Source organism: Lutra lutra, chromosome 1 (assembly GCF_902655055.1).
Source record: "Lutra lutra chromosome 1, mLutLut1.2, whole genome shotgun sequence".
NCBI classification, from domain to species: Eukaryota; Metazoa; Chordata; class Mammalia; order Carnivora; family Mustelidae; genus Lutra; species Lutra lutra.
The window spans coordinates 171,716,257-171,733,607 of NC_062278.1; the positions used below are offsets into that span (position 1 = coordinate 171,716,257).

Sequence of the window (17,351 nt, forward strand, 5' to 3'; positions counted from 1 at the left end):
AGCCTTCGGTGGTCAGAAGCCATGATGGATGTGAATGGGCGTGGTCAAGGTTAATACAGGACTGACTGAAGTCCCTGGTGAGTGTCCCTGGCCCAAAGAGGGAGACAGTACAAAGTGCCAGGAACTGGTTTGCGTCTGCAGAGAGGGCAGACTGAGGAGCTTGCTCCCTGTCACCCACCCAGTCGGCTCTACCCACAGCACAGGCAGGGACGGGTGACTCGCTTATCTATCTGGGCCTCCATCGTGGTTGCTAGGAAACACCACCTTGTGGCTGGGACTGGCGGAGCAGCTGGTGCTCTCCAGCATGGTGTGGTGCTCTTGCTTGGGAGGGGGGGTGCTTTTGGAGAGAGGACTGGAAGGAGGAGGGAACCCAGCGCTGAGTGACCGACCCCAGGGATAGTGGCCAGGGATGACACAGCCTTCTTGGCGGAGTTGTGTTTGGGTGGGGGCTGTGAGATGGGCTGGGGGAACACCTAGCATGGTGCCTAGTGTGCCCCATGCTCTGTCTGCATGGCTACAGCAGCAGTGGTGGCTCGTTCCTGCCGCATACTGCTTATCTGCCGTGCCAGGCATCCCACCAGGTGCGTTATATGGACACCACCTCTCTTTTGACAAACCCGAGAGGAAGGTATTGTTATCCCCCATTTTATAGATGAGAAAACAGATTCAGGGAACTGAAGCGGCATCTACAAAGTGGAGAAAACCAGGTTTGTGTCCAGGCTGGCTGTCCCCAGAGCCGGGGAGCCTCTGCCCTTGCCCTGTCCCCAAAGCCTGTGAGCCTCTGTGGAGGCTGTTGGCTCAGGGTCTCCTCGGTGCCTGGCACATGGCACACATTTCTAGTCTCATCCTTGCAGCGCCCCTGCAGGGTGAGCATAGTTGGGAGAACAGCTCAGAGAAAATGACTTGCCTGCCTAAGACCTCCCAGTGCATGTCTGGCAGAGACAGTATTCCAACTTGTGACAGCGGCTGGAGTCCAGGCTCTGCCGGTCTCTCTACTCCCTCTGCCACAACACCTCCCTCCCCTAAAGCTGGAGTTGGATAGCAGTAGACTCTTTCAATGCTGGCTGTTGGGCTGGCCACAGAAAGCAATACTAATAAATGATGATCATAGCTAATGAGAGCTTTTATTAAGCCTCTCATCCAGTGCTCTAAACCCATTAGAAGTTTCTGCAGTGCTGGGAAATGTTTTGCTCTGTCCAGTACAGTAGCCACTAGCCACATGTGCTTTTGAGCACTTGAAATGTGGCTAGTGCAACTGAGAAGTGAATTTTTTATTTTAATCAAATTTAAATAGCCACATATGGCTAGTAGCCACTGAGTTAGGGCAGTGCTAAAATAGAGCACTGATTGGAGAGCTTTCTTGAATGATCACTTATTCTTACAACAAACATGTGAGATAGATTATCACCATCCCCATTTTACAGAGGAAACTGAGCTGCAGGGAAATAAAACAAGCATGCTCATGTTTACTCAGCTTCATGTGTGGCAGGGCCAGGATTTGAATCCCTCGCAGGTAAACCCAGGACCTGTTACATTGTGCTACCAAGTCTATGTTTCCCTCCTTGAGGTCAAGGTCAGGATGCACTGGGGTGGATACAGGGACAGCCAGGGCCAGTGAGAATGGCATGAGGATGACAGATGGAGTGTGGGATGGAGACAGGAGGTGGAGCGGGACATGATCCCCGAAAAGGGGAAGCATTGGATCCCCAGGGAGAGCACCTTGACCTGGAGTCTGGGTAATCTTGGCTCCCGTCTGCTCTTTACTCTGGCTTTGGGCCCTGACTCTGCCAATTTCTGGGTGAGGCTAGGGCAAATCATTCCCACTCCCTGAGTCTCATTTGCTTCATCTCTGAAATAGGAATGATAGTAGCAGCAGCCTCATAGGACGCGGTGATAATGAGGCGGGATTGTGTGTGCATAGATGTGATGAAGCACTGTCAGCAGTGACATACCATACAGCTCAGCCTCTTCGTTAGCTCCGGAAACGTTACCGGGGTGGGGTGGGGTGGTGGGGTATGCCAGCTGCCTCTGTGGAGCAGAGGGGACACATGCTCACTCGATCTTGATTTTCAGGTTGAATGTGCTACGAAAGTGGGGCCTCACCATCCCAGGAGGTATCAGAAGAGTTACCATGTTCTCAGGACAGGGTCCAAGGTTTGGAATTGGATGGGGCCTGGGAAGCTGCATTTAAAATTGCTCTTAAGGTCACATTCTGACCCCTCTTTCTAACCCATCTGCAGCCTAGGGGCAGAGGCCTCTGGGGACAACTTGTTGGCATTCCTAACTGGTCAGACTTGTTAACCAGAGCTGCAGCCTTTGTATCAAGTTTCTGGCTTTGTCTACCTTTCTTTTCTCTCTCTCTTTCTCTCTGTCTTTTCCCCCCTCTTTTATTATGGAAAGTTTCAAACATTACCGGAGTAGAGAGAATAGTATAACCAGCCTCTTCCTCATATCCATCACCACAACTAAACTTCAACAATCAACTCAAGGCCAATCTTGGGTTACCTATAAGCCTGCCACTCCCCAGTCCCCCCGACCTGAGGTTATTCTGAAGCAAATCCCAACATGCCTGTTTTTAAATAGTCCCTATGACCCTCCGTAGATTCTGGGCGCTATCAGTTGGTACAGTTGCAGAGGGGGGCAGTTTAGCAATCTCAAAATCGCCATGCAAAAGAGTCATGCGAAGTAGTCATGCAAATGCCTTTTGCCCCTGCTCTTCCATGTGAAGAGTCTGTCACACAAACGATCTACTTGCACAAGTGCGAAACGAAGCCTGCATATGGTTATTCATTGCAGTATCGTTGGTGATAGTGAAGGTTTACAAACAACCGAAAGGTCCGGTGATGGGGACTGGCTAAAAATTTATAAATATTACAGTGGAATTATATAGTACTATGGAAAGGAATGAGGAAGTTCTTTATAAAGTGATATGGACTGATCTTTCCAATGTATTCTTTTTTTTTTTTTAAGATTTTTAAATTCATTTATGAGAGAGAGAGAGAGCTTGAGCAGGAGGAGGGGCAAAGAGAGAGGGAGAAGCAGACTCTGTGGCCCACAGTTGGTGGGGGCGATCCCAGGATCTTGGGATCATGACCTGAGCTGAAGACAGATGCTTAATCGACTGAGCCACCCAGGCATCCCTTCCCAATGTATTCTTAAAAGACAAAAGTAAGGTATAGAATGCTGTGAATGATATGTTGTCATATTTGTAAAAATGGGGGAAATAATGTATTTGAAATACACCATTATTTCTAGAAGGATGCGCATGAACCTAGTAAGTTGGTTACTTTATTAGAGAGGGACTAAGGAGCTGGTGGACAGGGGTAAGAGAGAGATTTTTCTCTTTATATCCTATCTATCTTTTGAATTTTGTACTAATATTTTAAATTCCTGTATTTCTTATCTAAAATTAGAACTTTTTTTTCCCAGTAAACCTAAAACTGTTCTTAAACATGTCTATTAGTTAACAAAAAAGTATTTCTCCAAATGAGTTGAAAACTTATTTGGCTTGCACAAAATATTCATAATTCCCCCAAATTGGAAACTATCAAGGTGTTTTTCAGGAGGCGAATGGACAAATAAACCAGGACTATTATTCCATATAATGGGGTATTATTCAGTGATTAAAAAGAAATGAGCTATCAAGCTATGAAAAGACATGGAGGAAATTTAAATACTTATTGCTAAATAAGAGAAACCAGCTTAAAAAGCATATATAACGTATGGCTCCAACTATATGACTTTCTGGAAAAGGCCAAGTTAGAGAGATAGTAAAAAGCAAGTAGTTTTCAGGGGTCACAGAGAGGTGGGAAGAAGAGATGAATAGGTGGAACTTGGGGGATTTTTAGGGCAGCAAAGATACGCTGTATGATACCATAATGACAGCCACGTGACGTTATGCATTTGTCCAAACTCATGTGATGTAACAGGCCAAGAGTGAGCCCTAACCTAAACTCTGGACTCTAGTAAATAGTAACATATTAGTTTTGTCCATCAGTTGTAACAGATGTATCACACCCATCAGTGCAAGATGTTGATAATAGGAGAAACTGTGCCTGGGAGTGAGTGGGAGTATGTGGAAACTCCTTGTACTTTCGGGTTAATTTTTCTGTAAACCTAAAGCTTCTCTAAAAAATGATCTATTAATTTTTTAAAAATAGAATTTCTAATTACCTTGAACCTGAAGAAGACTGGCTGCCTCTGCTTGTGAGGTTGTAGTTGTGAGTGGGGTGGGGAGCATGGGGATACTTGTTCAGCCCTAAGGCTGGTCGCCCTGAGTGTTGCCATGGGCAGTGGCATCGGCATAGCCACTGTGGTCTTTGGTGAGACTATTGCAGAAGAAGCAGGGTCTTTATGAGGAATGGGTAGGCAAACTGTAGATTCTTGGGCTTTGAAAGTCAGAGGAATTTGCCTTTGAGCCTATAAGCAATAGGGAGCCATGGAGAATTTTATCAGGAGAGTGCCACAGGGAGCTGTGCTTCAGGAGTCCAGGTGTCAGAATTAGTTCTGCCCCTTCTTTGGGCCTCATGCTTTTTATCTGTAAAACCAGAAGGCTACACTAGGTGATTGGAGAGGTCATCTTCAGCTTCAAGGTTCTGACAGCAAAGAGCTTTTCCTGACTTTCCAAACCCCTTTTCCTCCCTGCCCCACCCGCTTTTAATTTTTCTGCTGCTCTGCGCTATACTGTGGCTGGAACCGCCCCCTAGGGAGAATGTCTGCTGAATGGAGTCTGAGCCTTGGGAGCAATTCTGTTTTATTTTTGTCACTCCTTTGAAATCATCAAGGAGAAAACCCAAATCTGTGCCAGCTCCAAGGAGGAGCAACTTGGAAGGGAGTTAGAAATAACGAGAAGGGTAATCAAATCCTTTCAGGGTTCCGGAGCACGGGCGAGCTGCAGTCGGAGATTTAGCCAGGACTGTTTCCTGCTAGAAGGATTTGATTTGACTCTGAACTGTCCAAGCTCCTAGAAGGTTCTATGCAGGAGCCAGCCTGGAGGCTCCAGCTGGTAGTATGAATTGGAGGAGATTCTCTGCTCCTTCCAGATCCTCTCTTGTCATCATAGTGTGATTTATGAGCTTTTCCTCTAAAATATGAGAACACTGGCTCCTGATTATGCCCTGTAATGCAGGAAAGCAGTGGCTGCAGCATTTCTGATTAACAATTCTCTTTAGACCACCATCTTGTTACAAAAAGGATACAAGAGGTTGAATACAGATGGATTAAAGTCTTTTAAAAAAATAATATGCTTTCAGTCTAGTTAGGTGTCTGGAGGATCTTTGCTGCCATCTGAGGGATCTGGGCTTGATTCCTAGATTAATTGCAACACACCAGCTGTTACGAACAGAGGCTGCTTATCTCTGAGCCTCTACATCCTCATATATGGGGCGAGAGTAGGGGAACGCTAGTAGCTCCTGCTTTATGGGGTACAGATAATGTGAAATAATTTTGTGAAGAAGTCAGCACTGTGCCTGCAACAAATGATGGACTCCATAAATGCTAGTGATTATTACTAATTATTACTAGATGGTCTGAAAGTTATTTGAAAAATATTTGGAAAGCATTTTTATAACTATGTGTTGATATGGTAGGGCTTGCCTTTTGGGGAGTGATGGCGTCTCGAACCAATTCAACACATAGGCCATGTCATAGGCATACCTGTCCAGCTTGTTATAGTTCAGAGAACAAAATGTAAACTTGGACAGGTTCCTGATTATAGTTTACACAGAGCTGTGCTTTCTTCCTCTATAAAAATGGATAATAATGTCATGGTGTGTGTGTGTGTGTGTGTACGATGTGGTATGTGGTGTATGGTATGTGTGTGCATGTGTGTAGTATGCTGTGTGTGTGGTGTGGTGTGTATGTGTTGTATGTGTGTGGGGTGTGTGTGGTGTTTGTGTGTATGGTTGTGTTGAGTGAGACTCCCATAATCACAACACTTAATATCCTTGGGTAAAAGCACTTGGTAAAAATGAATAGTAATTTGTTGTACAGATAGTGATCTCCTGATGATCTAGTATGTGCAGGGAAAATCTACCTTCAGAGCTTAAATTTCATTTGAGGAGCTAAGGTGGATATGTCTCACGTTCGTGAAAGAATTGAAGCAACGGCAGGAGGCCGACAGAGATAAACTAAAAGTACCATGGGAGTTCAGAGTAGGGCTGGGAGGACCAAGCAGTCCAGGACTCCCTGGGAGGAACAGTATTTGACATAGGCTCTAAAGCAGGTTTTAAACTTTTCTGCTTGCCTACTCTTTAAGTGAACTCAGGGGGAAAAAACTCTCTTGCCTCATACATTTTAACTTGACATCTGAAATGTTTCATTATAAGTTTAAATAGTTACGAAGGATATAATTTCTACCATATTGTAAATATTGACCTTGTAGAATAAAATTACACTCTTAACGGTGTCAAATGGAAGTGAAATAACAGGGCAATTTTTTATTTTGCCTTTTTATTGCAGGATCACTTATATAGAGTAGAATGCACAGATCTCCAGTATGCAACTCAACTTTTTAAAAAAAAGATTTTATTTGTCAGAGTGAGAGCAAGTGAGCCCAAGTAGGGAATGCACAAGCAGGGGAAGGGGCAGGCAGAGGGGGAAGCAATCTCTGCTGAGCAGGGAGCCCAAAGCTGGACTCGATTCCAGGACTCTGGGATTGTGACCTGAGCCAAAGGCTAATGCTTAACTGACTGAGCCACCCAGGCATCCCACAACTCAATTCTTTTTTGTCAGTGTACCTGCCACCCAAACTGAGGTGTGGTCTATCTCTGCATTCCAGAAGGCTCCCTTGTACCCCCTCCCAGTCAATTCCTCCACAACAGTGACCATTTCTCTGACCTCCATCACCATAAACTAGTTTTGCATGATCTCATTTGTTCTGCCTTCTTTCGAGCAGCGTAAGTTCTGTGAGATTCTAGTATGTTGCTGCAGGTGGCAGTAGTTCATCATTTGTCATTGTTGTATAGTATTCCATTGAGTGCCATATTGAGATTTAAAAAATCTTGTCTACTCTAAATGGATATCTTGGGTTGTTTCTAATATTTGGTTGTAAAACTACTCTAAATGTTCTATATACTTTTTGGTGGACATAAATACTGGATGTGTTTGGGGTAGGTAGCCATGAGTGGGATTGCCAGATCACAGGATAAATACTGTAACACATTGGTATCCACCAGCATCCATCAAAAATTATCCAAATGAGTCAGAAATTTTATTTTGTGCCTTTCTTTACTTTCTTGAACTCGTAATTCCATTCTAGTTCTTTCACAGAATTTTATCCCAATATATTTCTATACTTGAAACTCTTCTATTATCATACTTCTTTTTTTAAAAAAGATTTTATTTATTTATTTGAGATAGAGTGAGTGAGAGACAGACCATGAGTTGAAGAAGGAGCAGAGGAAGGGGGAGAAGCAGACTCCTTGCTGAGCAGGGAGCTGGATGTGGGACTCCATCCCAGGACTCCAGAATCATGACCTGAACAGAAGGTAGACACTTAACAAACTGAGCCACCCAGGTGCCTCAATCTATCATAATTCTTTTAATCTAAAACATGTATATAAACTGAAATAGACATTGGAAATTTTTCCTTTGCCCATAGAACTCTAAGTATCTCTCTTTTGGATTGATTTATCATTACAGTGATCAGATACACAGTTCATCAAAATAATATTGGTTATTTCATGCATCTGACAAATAATTACTAAACATAAAAGTAAGATAGTGTGGGAAATGCTCCTCATAATGAGATGGAAGGGGGTGGTTGATGGCAGTGCTTCTCCTACTTTAAGGTACATAGGACCATCTGGGGATCTTGCTAAAATGCAAATTCCAATTCAGAAATTCTGGAGATGGAGTCTGAGATTCTGCTTTTCTAATAAGCGCACTGGGGAGGCTGATGCTGCTGGTTCACAGGCCGCACCGAGTAGCAAGGGTTCATGATCCCAAAGGAAGATGATTCCCTTGTACTTTTTCTACCTGTGTACCCCTGGGGAAGCCTTTGTGTACCCCAGGGTAGGGCTATCCCCTGTGAGGACCACTTCTCTGAAGGATGCTAAGACGGAGTTGGCCATTTTCAGATAGGATGCCCATTTATGCAGTTGGGACTGGATATTTCAAGGACTGGTTTGAATGGTTTTAAGAGGCCACTGGGGGTGAATCCCGACAAGTAAAGTTTGTGGCTGGGCAGTGGATGGCCTTGGATTCCATGCTAAGGAGTTGGGCTTAATACTTAGGCAGAAGGGGGCTGTGGGGCATTATGAACAGGGAGCTGGTATGAGCAGAGTGCTTTGGGGAGACTGATGTGTTGAACAGCTTGTGGGATGGCTGGGAAGGAGTTAAAGCTGAGGGCTGGCAGCAGTGACAACGCTATGGGCTTGAAGATGAGGTTGGCTGTAGTTATTGGGATTTGCCTGTGATTTTTATCTCCACCTCCCCAGCTTTTGAACTTTTGCCCTGGTTGCACAGACCTGGTTTGCTGTCAGTATTTCCTGAAGTGTGGGTGACATTCCTTTGGGGGGTACTTGAGATGTTTATGCACAGAGCTCAAGGTGATTTAACGCGGAACACAGACGTGGCCTTAAGTAACACCGAAACCCAAGAGCCCCCGGCATCCCCTTCTCAGCCTCTCTCAGCCCTGATGGCATCTGGAGAAAGTCTTTAGCGCCTTGCAGGCTCCCATTTTCCTTTTGTTGATAGAGAGCAGGCAGCTTGGGCTCAGGGCCTCTGGTAAGCAATAGTCTCTAGATAGAATTTTACAAACTTTTTTGTTTTTGTTGAATTCCTTTTCTGTGTTGCAGGATGGCACGTGGTCCTAGTTTTCCCCTCACTGTAGTGACACAAAGCCGTTCATTTCAAATACGTTCATTTCGGTAGGAAAAGTGAGCCAATTGACTCGATCATATGGAAGAAATAATAATGCTGGCGGCATGTGAATACAGCAGAAGCCATGGTGGTGACACGCCATGGTTCAACTTGGGGAAACATTGGGTTGGACCGTGTGACAGAAGCCAGCGCGTGCCATAGCTCTGTGCCAATGCCGGAGAGGCTTGGGAGGGGGGTCGTGGCGGTGGGGAGGGGGGCTTCAGGAATTGCAGTGCCTCGGTCAGGGGCCCTGGGTCAGCCGGGTGAGTCCCACCGCGGTGCTGACCACAGCCTAACGCCTGCCCTCCCTTGCCTCTGCCCTCAGAGATCCGCACACAGCTGGTGGAGCAGTTCAAATGCCTGGAGCAGCAATCAGAGTCCCGGCTGCAGCTGCTTCAGGACCTCCAGGAGTTCTTCCGCCGGAAAGCTGAGATTGAGCTCGAGTACTCCCGTAGCCTGGAGAAGCTGGCCGAGCGGTTCTCCTCCAAGATCCGCAGTTCCCGGGAGCACCAGTTCAAGTGAGGAAGGGGCGGGGGCGGGGCCTGTGTCTAGGGGAGGCAGCAAAGCACAAAGGAGGCAAAGACTCACTGGAGGCAGATGGTGTGCTTTTAAGGCCTTGGGGATGCAGGTTACGGACCCCTCTGTGCCTGACTTCCTGCGTGGAGAGTGAGGATAGAGGTCATTCTCATGCATAAGGATGCTGCAGGGAGTGAGTGAGGAACTCGGAAAAGTGCTTGTCGCAGTCAGTACGTGCTCAGTAAATTGTCCTTGTTGTAGCTATTTTCCTACCAAGCACCAGGCATTGAGCTACTCTTCATCTGGGCCAGGGTGACCTGCCCCCTCCTTTCAGGACCTCGGACCCTTTTATCTGGGGTCCAGCCAGCCCACTTCCCAACTCCCTTACACAGGGATCTCAGAATCTCTTCTCCATGGACTGAAGCTCAACGCATCCCTTCTGCTTACTCCCCTGGAAGGTCGGTGCCCCGGGCTCTTTCTCTGCCTCATTTATTTACAATATACAAACTTCCCGGAGTCCTGATTTCTCTTGCTCCGTACTCTGGGTTTGTGAGTGCAGATCCCCTCAGGCACTGACGGGGCAGCCTCTGAGTCTGCCAGCAACACAAAACCTCTTTGCCCTGAACCCACTGGGGCCAGCCTCTTCCAGCGCAGGTAGGAGGTAGCAACCTCACCAGGATGGCGTTCACGGGGCAGGGTGCCCCTGTGCACGCTCTCTCCCTCTGCCATGCTCCCCGGACCTTCTCCTCCATCTCTCCAGCCAGTCGCCCTCAGCAACTTGCTTCAACCCCCGACCTCTGGGTCTGATCCAGTTTTTCTCTCTACATGTAAAAAAGCTGTGGTGTATAGAACACACATAATATAAAATCTACCATCTTAACCATATTTAAGCATACAGTTAGGTAGCATGAAGGATACCCACACTGGTGTGCAGCCGTCACTACAATACACCCCCCCCACAACGCTTGTCATCTGGCGAAACAGAAGCTCCATTCCCATCAAACACTAACTCTGCATTCCCTCCCCCTGCAGTCCCTGTCAACCACCACTGGACTTGCGGTCTCCATGAATCCCACTACTGTAGGGACCTCAGAGAAGTGAAATCATACAGTAGTTGCCCTTTCATGACTGGCTTATTTCATTTAGTACAATGTCCTCTAGCTCCCTCCCTTTTGTAACCTATGCCTTTTTAAGGCTGAGTAATATTCCATTGGGCGTACATAGCACATCGTGTGTATCTGTTCACCTTTCAGTGGACGCTAGCTTGCTTCCACCTTCTTCCCTATGTTTTTTTGCCTTCTGCTCTGGTCAGGGAGCGCTCTTCCTTTTAACTCCCGTAAACATCTCCCCTCATCTGTGCTACAGCATTCACTCACTCACTTTTGTGGAAATTGTTTTATCAAAGAGCAAAAATGCATTATATCTTTGCAAATACCACTCTTGTTTTTCTACCCAATGTCATTTATTTAGACTTAGCCTGCAGGAGGAAGCTGCTTCTTCTTCTTTTTTTTTTTTTTTTTAAAGATTTTATTTATTTATTTGACAGAAATCACAAGTAAACAGAGAGGCAGGCAGAGAGAGGCAGGGGAAGCAGACTCCCTACTGATCAGAGAGCCTGATGTGGGGCTCGATCCCAGGACCCTGAGATCATGACCTGAGCCGAAGGTAGAGGCTTAACCCACTGAGCCACCCAGGCGCCCCTGGGGGGAAGCTTCTATTAAAATAGCATCCAGGCACTGTCTAGGCCCTTCCACACACATTATCTCATTTTCTGGATAGATATTTTTGGGGAGGAGAGAGGGGAGAAAGTTTACCTTTTTTTTTTTTTCTTTCCAAATGATGAAAGTAAAATGCTCATTGTATGTAATTTAGAAAATACAGAAAAACAAGGGAAAAAGTCACTTGCACAGTCCTGCCCTTCAGAAGCAATGCTGCTCCCATTTTGGTGCCTTCTCTGGCCTCACTTTTCATGATAACAACAGCCATGACAGTTCACTGAGTGCTGTACTGAGCACTTGGGGCAGGGTGGGGGTTATTGCTCTGTCTTAAAGATGAGGACAGTGCAGCTCTGAGAAGCAGCTTGTCCAGGCATGTCTGTGGGCCAGTAATTTCAAGAAGATGGATTTGAACTGTCATTCTCATTCTGCCTCATCGGCCTGAGATAAGAAAGGGCCGGCTGCAGCCTGAGAACAGCGATGGGAACTGAAGTCTCCCCTAAAACCAGAGATAGAGACATAATCACAGAAACACTTATCTCTGGCTGAGCTGTCACTGGAGCCATCCAGGGTGGTGTGGTCAGGCTGTGGCTTCAGCTCCTGCCTATCTCCTTCCTTACCATTTGCAGTGTGAACGTGAGGGAAAGGGGGAGATGTGGGGGCATGAGGGAGCATGGGCAGGGGTCCCCTGTTCCCTCGTGTTGCCTGTAATGAGCTCGGCCAGCCCCTCATGGATTCATTAAACAGAGGCCACCAGACAGAACAGGAGCCCCAGCTGGCAGTCGGGCCAAGCCGGCTGCTTGAGACACTATGAAATTCTAATTAGGGTGTGGGCTCAGGCCAGTGCAGCTGGCATCGGCCCTCTGCACGATGCTAATGTGGCTTTTGGACACAGGAGTCTCTAAGGGATGCCTGGACTGGCCCTTTGACCCCAGGGCCAACCAGTGCTGACCCCTGGCTACCTCTTTGGAGCTCAGTGAACAGGATCTGTGCTGGGCTCTAGGTCCTTTGTCCTGCTGTCCAGAGAAGGCTTCTCTTGCTGTCTTACAGTTACTTCATTTAAGAGTGTCCATCTCTCTGGCAGGTAGCCTCTCAGGACCTTGAGGGCAGGGCCCAGATCTTGTTATCTTATTCCCACTGCAGTGGGCCCAGTGCCAGAGAGAGATGGGGTGTTTGTGCATGAGCAGGAGCAAGGGAAGGAGAGAATGTACTTGGTCTGTAAAACCTACTCTGGCTGAGAGATTTTGTTTAGAGAGGGAGTTGAGTTGCCCAAGATAGCCCAGCAAATGAGTGGCTGGACTGGGACGGAAACTGTCTTAGTTCCTTCGGCTGCTATAACCAAGTACCATAGACCAGGTGGCTTGTAAATGGATTTCTCATCATGCTGGGAGCTGGAAATCCACCAGTTTGCAATCATTTGATAGTTTCTTTCTTTTATCTTTTTATGTTTGATTGTTTATATCTTTCTTTCGCTGAGGGGAAATCCCACCGTGGCGGGAACCGCCTCTCTTGTTTCCTCTGATAAATCAGGGCCTGGCACCTCGTAGGACCTCAGTAAATACTGGCTAAATAAACAAATCAACAAATCCAGAGTATTATGGGCATACAGAGGAAGTACCGGGTCAGACTCAGAGGAGGTAACACCTGAACACTGAGGCCGGAAGAGCAAACAGGTGGCAGAGTTCAAAGAACATGGCCAGAAGGCCTGGGTGCCTGCCCCAACTGTACCAGTCGTGGGCATGTCCCCCCTCAAGAAAAGGGACAGTGTCTGAGAGCAGGAACTGTTTTTTGTTAGTCTTGGTGGTTCAGCATACCACACAGTCCAGGAAAATCAGAGGCCTCAGTGATATGTGAAATAGATGATGATGGTATTATCCTCCAGATGTTCGACCTGCCCCAGTTAAACCCTGAGTCCCACCACTTGAACCTTTCTTGGAAACGTGTGCTACAGGATGCTCAGCCCCGGTGAGCCCAGCCCTGACAGAGTGCCAGCATAGCTGCGTTTTCAGCGTGCAGACCGCTGATTCTCATTGAGTCTTCATGTGGTAGAGAGCAGAGAGAGCAGGCAAGCTCTCTCCTGACTCTTCTAAGGACACTAATCCCATTCATGAGGGTTCTGCCCTAATCCTAATTACCTGCTGAAGGCCTGACCACCTGATAACCATCACACTGGGCAGTATATGGCATATATATATGTATATAATATAATATATGACTTTTAAGGGAACCCAGACATTCAGTCCATAACAAGAGCTCAGGTCTCTTGATCTTGATTCCTCCATTTGCTCTTTATCTTCCCAGGCAATTAAAAATATATATATATATATATATATATATATATATATATATATATATTTATTTATATATATATGCAGCTGCCCAGGAGGTGCTTTGATGGACATACATGTAATACAGAATGTTCTGGTTATCTATTCTGTGTAACAGCAATACTTAGTACTAAAACGCAGTACCTCGTGATTTAGGGGGTCAGGAATTTGGACAGGGCTCAGTCGGGTGATTTTCCTGCTTTATGGGTCTTTGACTGGGATCACTGATGATCAGTGGTTGGGCAGCTGGCAGCTGGGCTGGGTCCAAGAGGGCTTCACCTATGTGCCTGGTGTTTTGGTGGGCATGGTTGCAAGGCTGGGCCCAGCTGGGCTGTCTCCTTCCCTGTGTGGTGTCAGGGCCTCTGTACCTAGCATTTCAGCTGGGTGTCTGACACGGTAGCTCAAGGCCCGGAGAGAGCAGTAGGGAAGCCCCAGTCTTCAAGGCGAGGTCTGGAACTGGCCCAGCACCGCCTCTCAGCCTGAGCTCAGCTTCAAGGAGATGGGAAAGAAAACCCTTCTCCCATCAAAGGATTTGCAGACCTCTTTGATCCTCCTCACTGAACAGCAGTCAGGGAAGGCATCTGGAGGCAGTGGCTTTTAAGCAGAGACCTGAGGGATGAGAAAGGGCAGCCCTGGGGGCAGCAGGAGGGGAGGAGAGGCCAGTGCAGCTGGAACTACTGAGGCACTGTAAGTATGGGGGAGCATGACCCCATTTCTGTTTTTGAAAGATGACCCTTGATTGGGGGTGGCATGAGTGGAGCAGATGGTGGTGATGATTGCCAGGGGCATGGCAGAGCAGGCCAGGAGGTGGTGGGCCGTGCTGGGCAGTCTTTCAGAGGTAGGAATGGAAAAGAGGAATCAAGGATGTCTTCCCTTTCTGACTTGACAGAAGGACTTGAGAAGAGTGAGGCAGAAGCTGCCATCCTGTGCCAAAATCATCTGTGTTCTTGTCTGTCCCCTTTTGACAACCCCTGGGTAATGGGCTCAGAGATGGCAGAGAGGGTGGCTCTTGACACGGGATCCTGAACACCCAGCACCAGGTTTGGCCTATGGTTGGCACGCACTAAACGTTTGTTGAACGAACGAATGAAGCTCAAGTGGTAATTGGAATTGCCCTGGGGTGGGGCTGGTGGGAGGCAGGGAGGGGGACATCTGTCTTCTGGCTACCTTAGGAGCTTGGTGGGGCCATTTGGGCAAAGGGTTACCAACTCCTTGTGCCCGGTGCTTGACATAGTGTTGCTGAGAGGACAGTGTGTGGGCTTCATAGTGCTGTCCCTGACTAGGGAACCGGGACTGCAGTTGTTAGAACACCTGTTTAACAAAGTGTGGTCCTGACACAGCATCACGTGGAGACATGACAGACATGCAAAATCTGGAGCCTCCCCTCAGACCTGCTGAATGAGAAACTCCAGGGGTCGGGCCCAGCAATCTGTATTTTAACAAGCCCTCCAGGGGATTCTGAGGGTTATTTATGTGTAAGAGCACCCATTCTGATAATTTTCCAGATGATAAATTATGTACAACTCACTCTAGGCCCCTCCGGCCTCCTAGCCCCCTCTCCTTCCCCAGAGTCAAATCCATAATCCACTGCTCGTTCCCAGCCAGCCCTCGCCTGAGGTTGGCTTATCCTCCTCAAGACCTGGAATTGGGGGCCCTTCCTGAGTTGGGGGGGCGCACAACAACTCCACATTTCCATTTGGAATATTAGCTCCACCTGCAAATAGCACCGTGTGTGTGAGGTGATGTTCTTTTCTATTCTGATGCCTTTAGTTTGTGACATCTTTCCTCTCAGGGGATATACCTGAGAAAAATACCTTCTCTAGCAGGTTAAGTGTTGGCTGCTGTTATTTGGATAGCCGTGGGGGAAAAAAAGCAACAGGGAATTCTATTCAAATGTGTTTAAAATTGGGAAAGTCAGATTTTGGAAAGAACTGGGAGGTGCTTGGCTAGCTGGTGAATAATGTTTAATATTCTCTGCAGTGAAGGTCTGGGGCATCCCTCAGCTTCACGGAGTGGTTGGCAGGAGGATTCCAGCCAGCAACTAACCTTTCTTCACAGATGTAGTATTTCCCTAAAAAGATGCTATAATTTAGATTTAACCTTTCAGATGAATCCTAAGCAGAGAAGCACTTTTGCCGTAGGTAAGTTGAACCTGTGAGTGTGCACAGGATTCAGAATGAAAAGGTTTGCATAGAACAAGGCAGGGACAAAGGGGAAGATCCTCCAGGTGGGGCTCCTGTCTCATTCACAGCTACTTCTATTATTATGTCTAGTATCACACTAGTCATAGCTTTCCAGTAATACCTTCCAAGAGCTGGTATTCTCCCAGTATGGCGTGCCAGCCGGATCTTCCCTGATCGCTCGGTGCCTGTGCTGTGCTGGTTGTTCAGTCTTTCAGATACCCATCACAGCCACATTACCAGGAGCCAAGGGTTCTACTAGGTGTCCTTTTTTTCCCTTAAGATTTTATTTATTTATTTGATGGAGAGCAGGCATACACATGTGCATAGAGGGAGTGGCAGAGGGAGAGGGAGAGGGAGAAGCAGGCTCCCCGCTGAGCAGGGAGCCCAACCTGGGGCTTGATCCCATGACTCTGGGATCATAACCTGAGCCAAACAAAGGCAGGCACTTCACTGACTGCATCCCCCAAGAGCCCCAGCTACTAGGTGTCTTGCATTGCCTCATTTAACTTTGTAGTAAACATTTGTGACCTTTGAGGCAGGTACTAGCTCTGTCTTTCTCGTTGAAAACATGGAGATTTTTTTGAGAAATTAAGGAATTTACCCAGAGGGACACAGCTAGAGCAAGTAAGTGGCAGAGCTAGAATCCTAATCTTGGTTTATCTGGTTCCAAAATGCGAAACTGCTTCAAGCGGCACGACTTTGGGTATCCACTCACGTCCCTGGGCTGGCTTAGTGTTCCTGCGAGCTGCCCATCTGTCTAGACCAGCGCTCCGTGTGTGGGCATTTAGAGTTCCCTTCTCTCCTGGCCAGCTCCCGCTCTTCTCAGCAGGGCCAGCTCAAGTCTCACTTCCCCTGGGAAGCCCCTGCCCTAGATCCCAGGCCCCTCGTCCTCTGCTCCTCCTCTGGCCTCCCACGGTGATCTGTATGTCACTCTCATTATTATTATCGGATGACCAAGAAATGATCTCGCTCACACATCCAGTCCTCCCACTCCAGTCTGCTGGCCGCTTGAAGGCAAGGGTCGTTTCTAGTCTCTCCCTCTCTGATCAGTAATAGAAGGTTTTTGAATGAATAGCTGAAAAGCCCGAGATATTACCAAATACTTTCTTCGGACACATGAAAGAAGTAGACTTACTTTGTGTGGCTACAGAAAGGAGAGAGGTGAGGTCCAAGGATAGCATTTTCAGAGAAACTGACTTCACCTTGACCTTGAGACATTCCAGTAGCTAGAGCTATCCAGGAAGCAAAGGGCTGCCTTGAGAATGTGAGATCCCCTCTGGGGAGTGTGTGCACAAAGGCCAGGTATTTTAAGTGGGCCTTACTGCAATATGAGGGATGGCCAGACCAGAGCGGTGCTCCTCAAAATGAGAGTGGGATCACTGAGAGCACATGAACCATACATACTGAATTATCTTTTCAGTTCTCTCAGTCTCCGTGGCTGGCTCAAGGAGACGGTCTCCGTTTGGTTACTAGTGTGTTGCTGATGCCTCTCTAATCTTAGAGAATGGACCACAGGCCCCAGCATCTGCCTGGGAATGAACGATGCTGTTTTGTTTTCCTTGAATTTACTTTTTCGGTTCACTTTTTATTTATTGCAAGTGATGCTGGTTTTTAAAATTTTATTTTAACTAAGACTAGGGAAAGTCCTTGGTAAATAAATTCATTTAAGTAAAAATAAACAGTGAATAGGGAGGTATTAAGTACTGTGGTTTTGCAGGAATGGCAAAAATCCTGAAGCCCATGTAAGA

The 17,351-nt window shown here is 47.1% G+C and overlaps 1 protein-coding gene across 7 annotated transcripts in view; it reads left to right on the forward strand.

Annotated features, from left to right (window-relative positions):
- SRGAP3 (SLIT-ROBO Rho GTPase activating protein 3) overlaps window positions 1–17,351 on the forward strand; it is a 264,685-nt gene that overhangs the window by 116,000 nt on the left and 131,334 nt on the right. For all 7 annotated transcript variants that reach the window (XR_007130165.1, XR_007130161.1, XR_007130162.1 and 4 more), the window contains exon 2: window positions 9,188–9,380. Coding sequence is in view for 4 of the 7 variants with exons in the window: in XM_047746053.1 (XP_047602009.1) it covers window positions 9,188–9,380 (193 nt within the window). In the remaining 3 variants the exon portion in view is untranslated. The remainder of the gene's footprint in view (window positions 1–9,187; window positions 9,381–17,351) is intronic.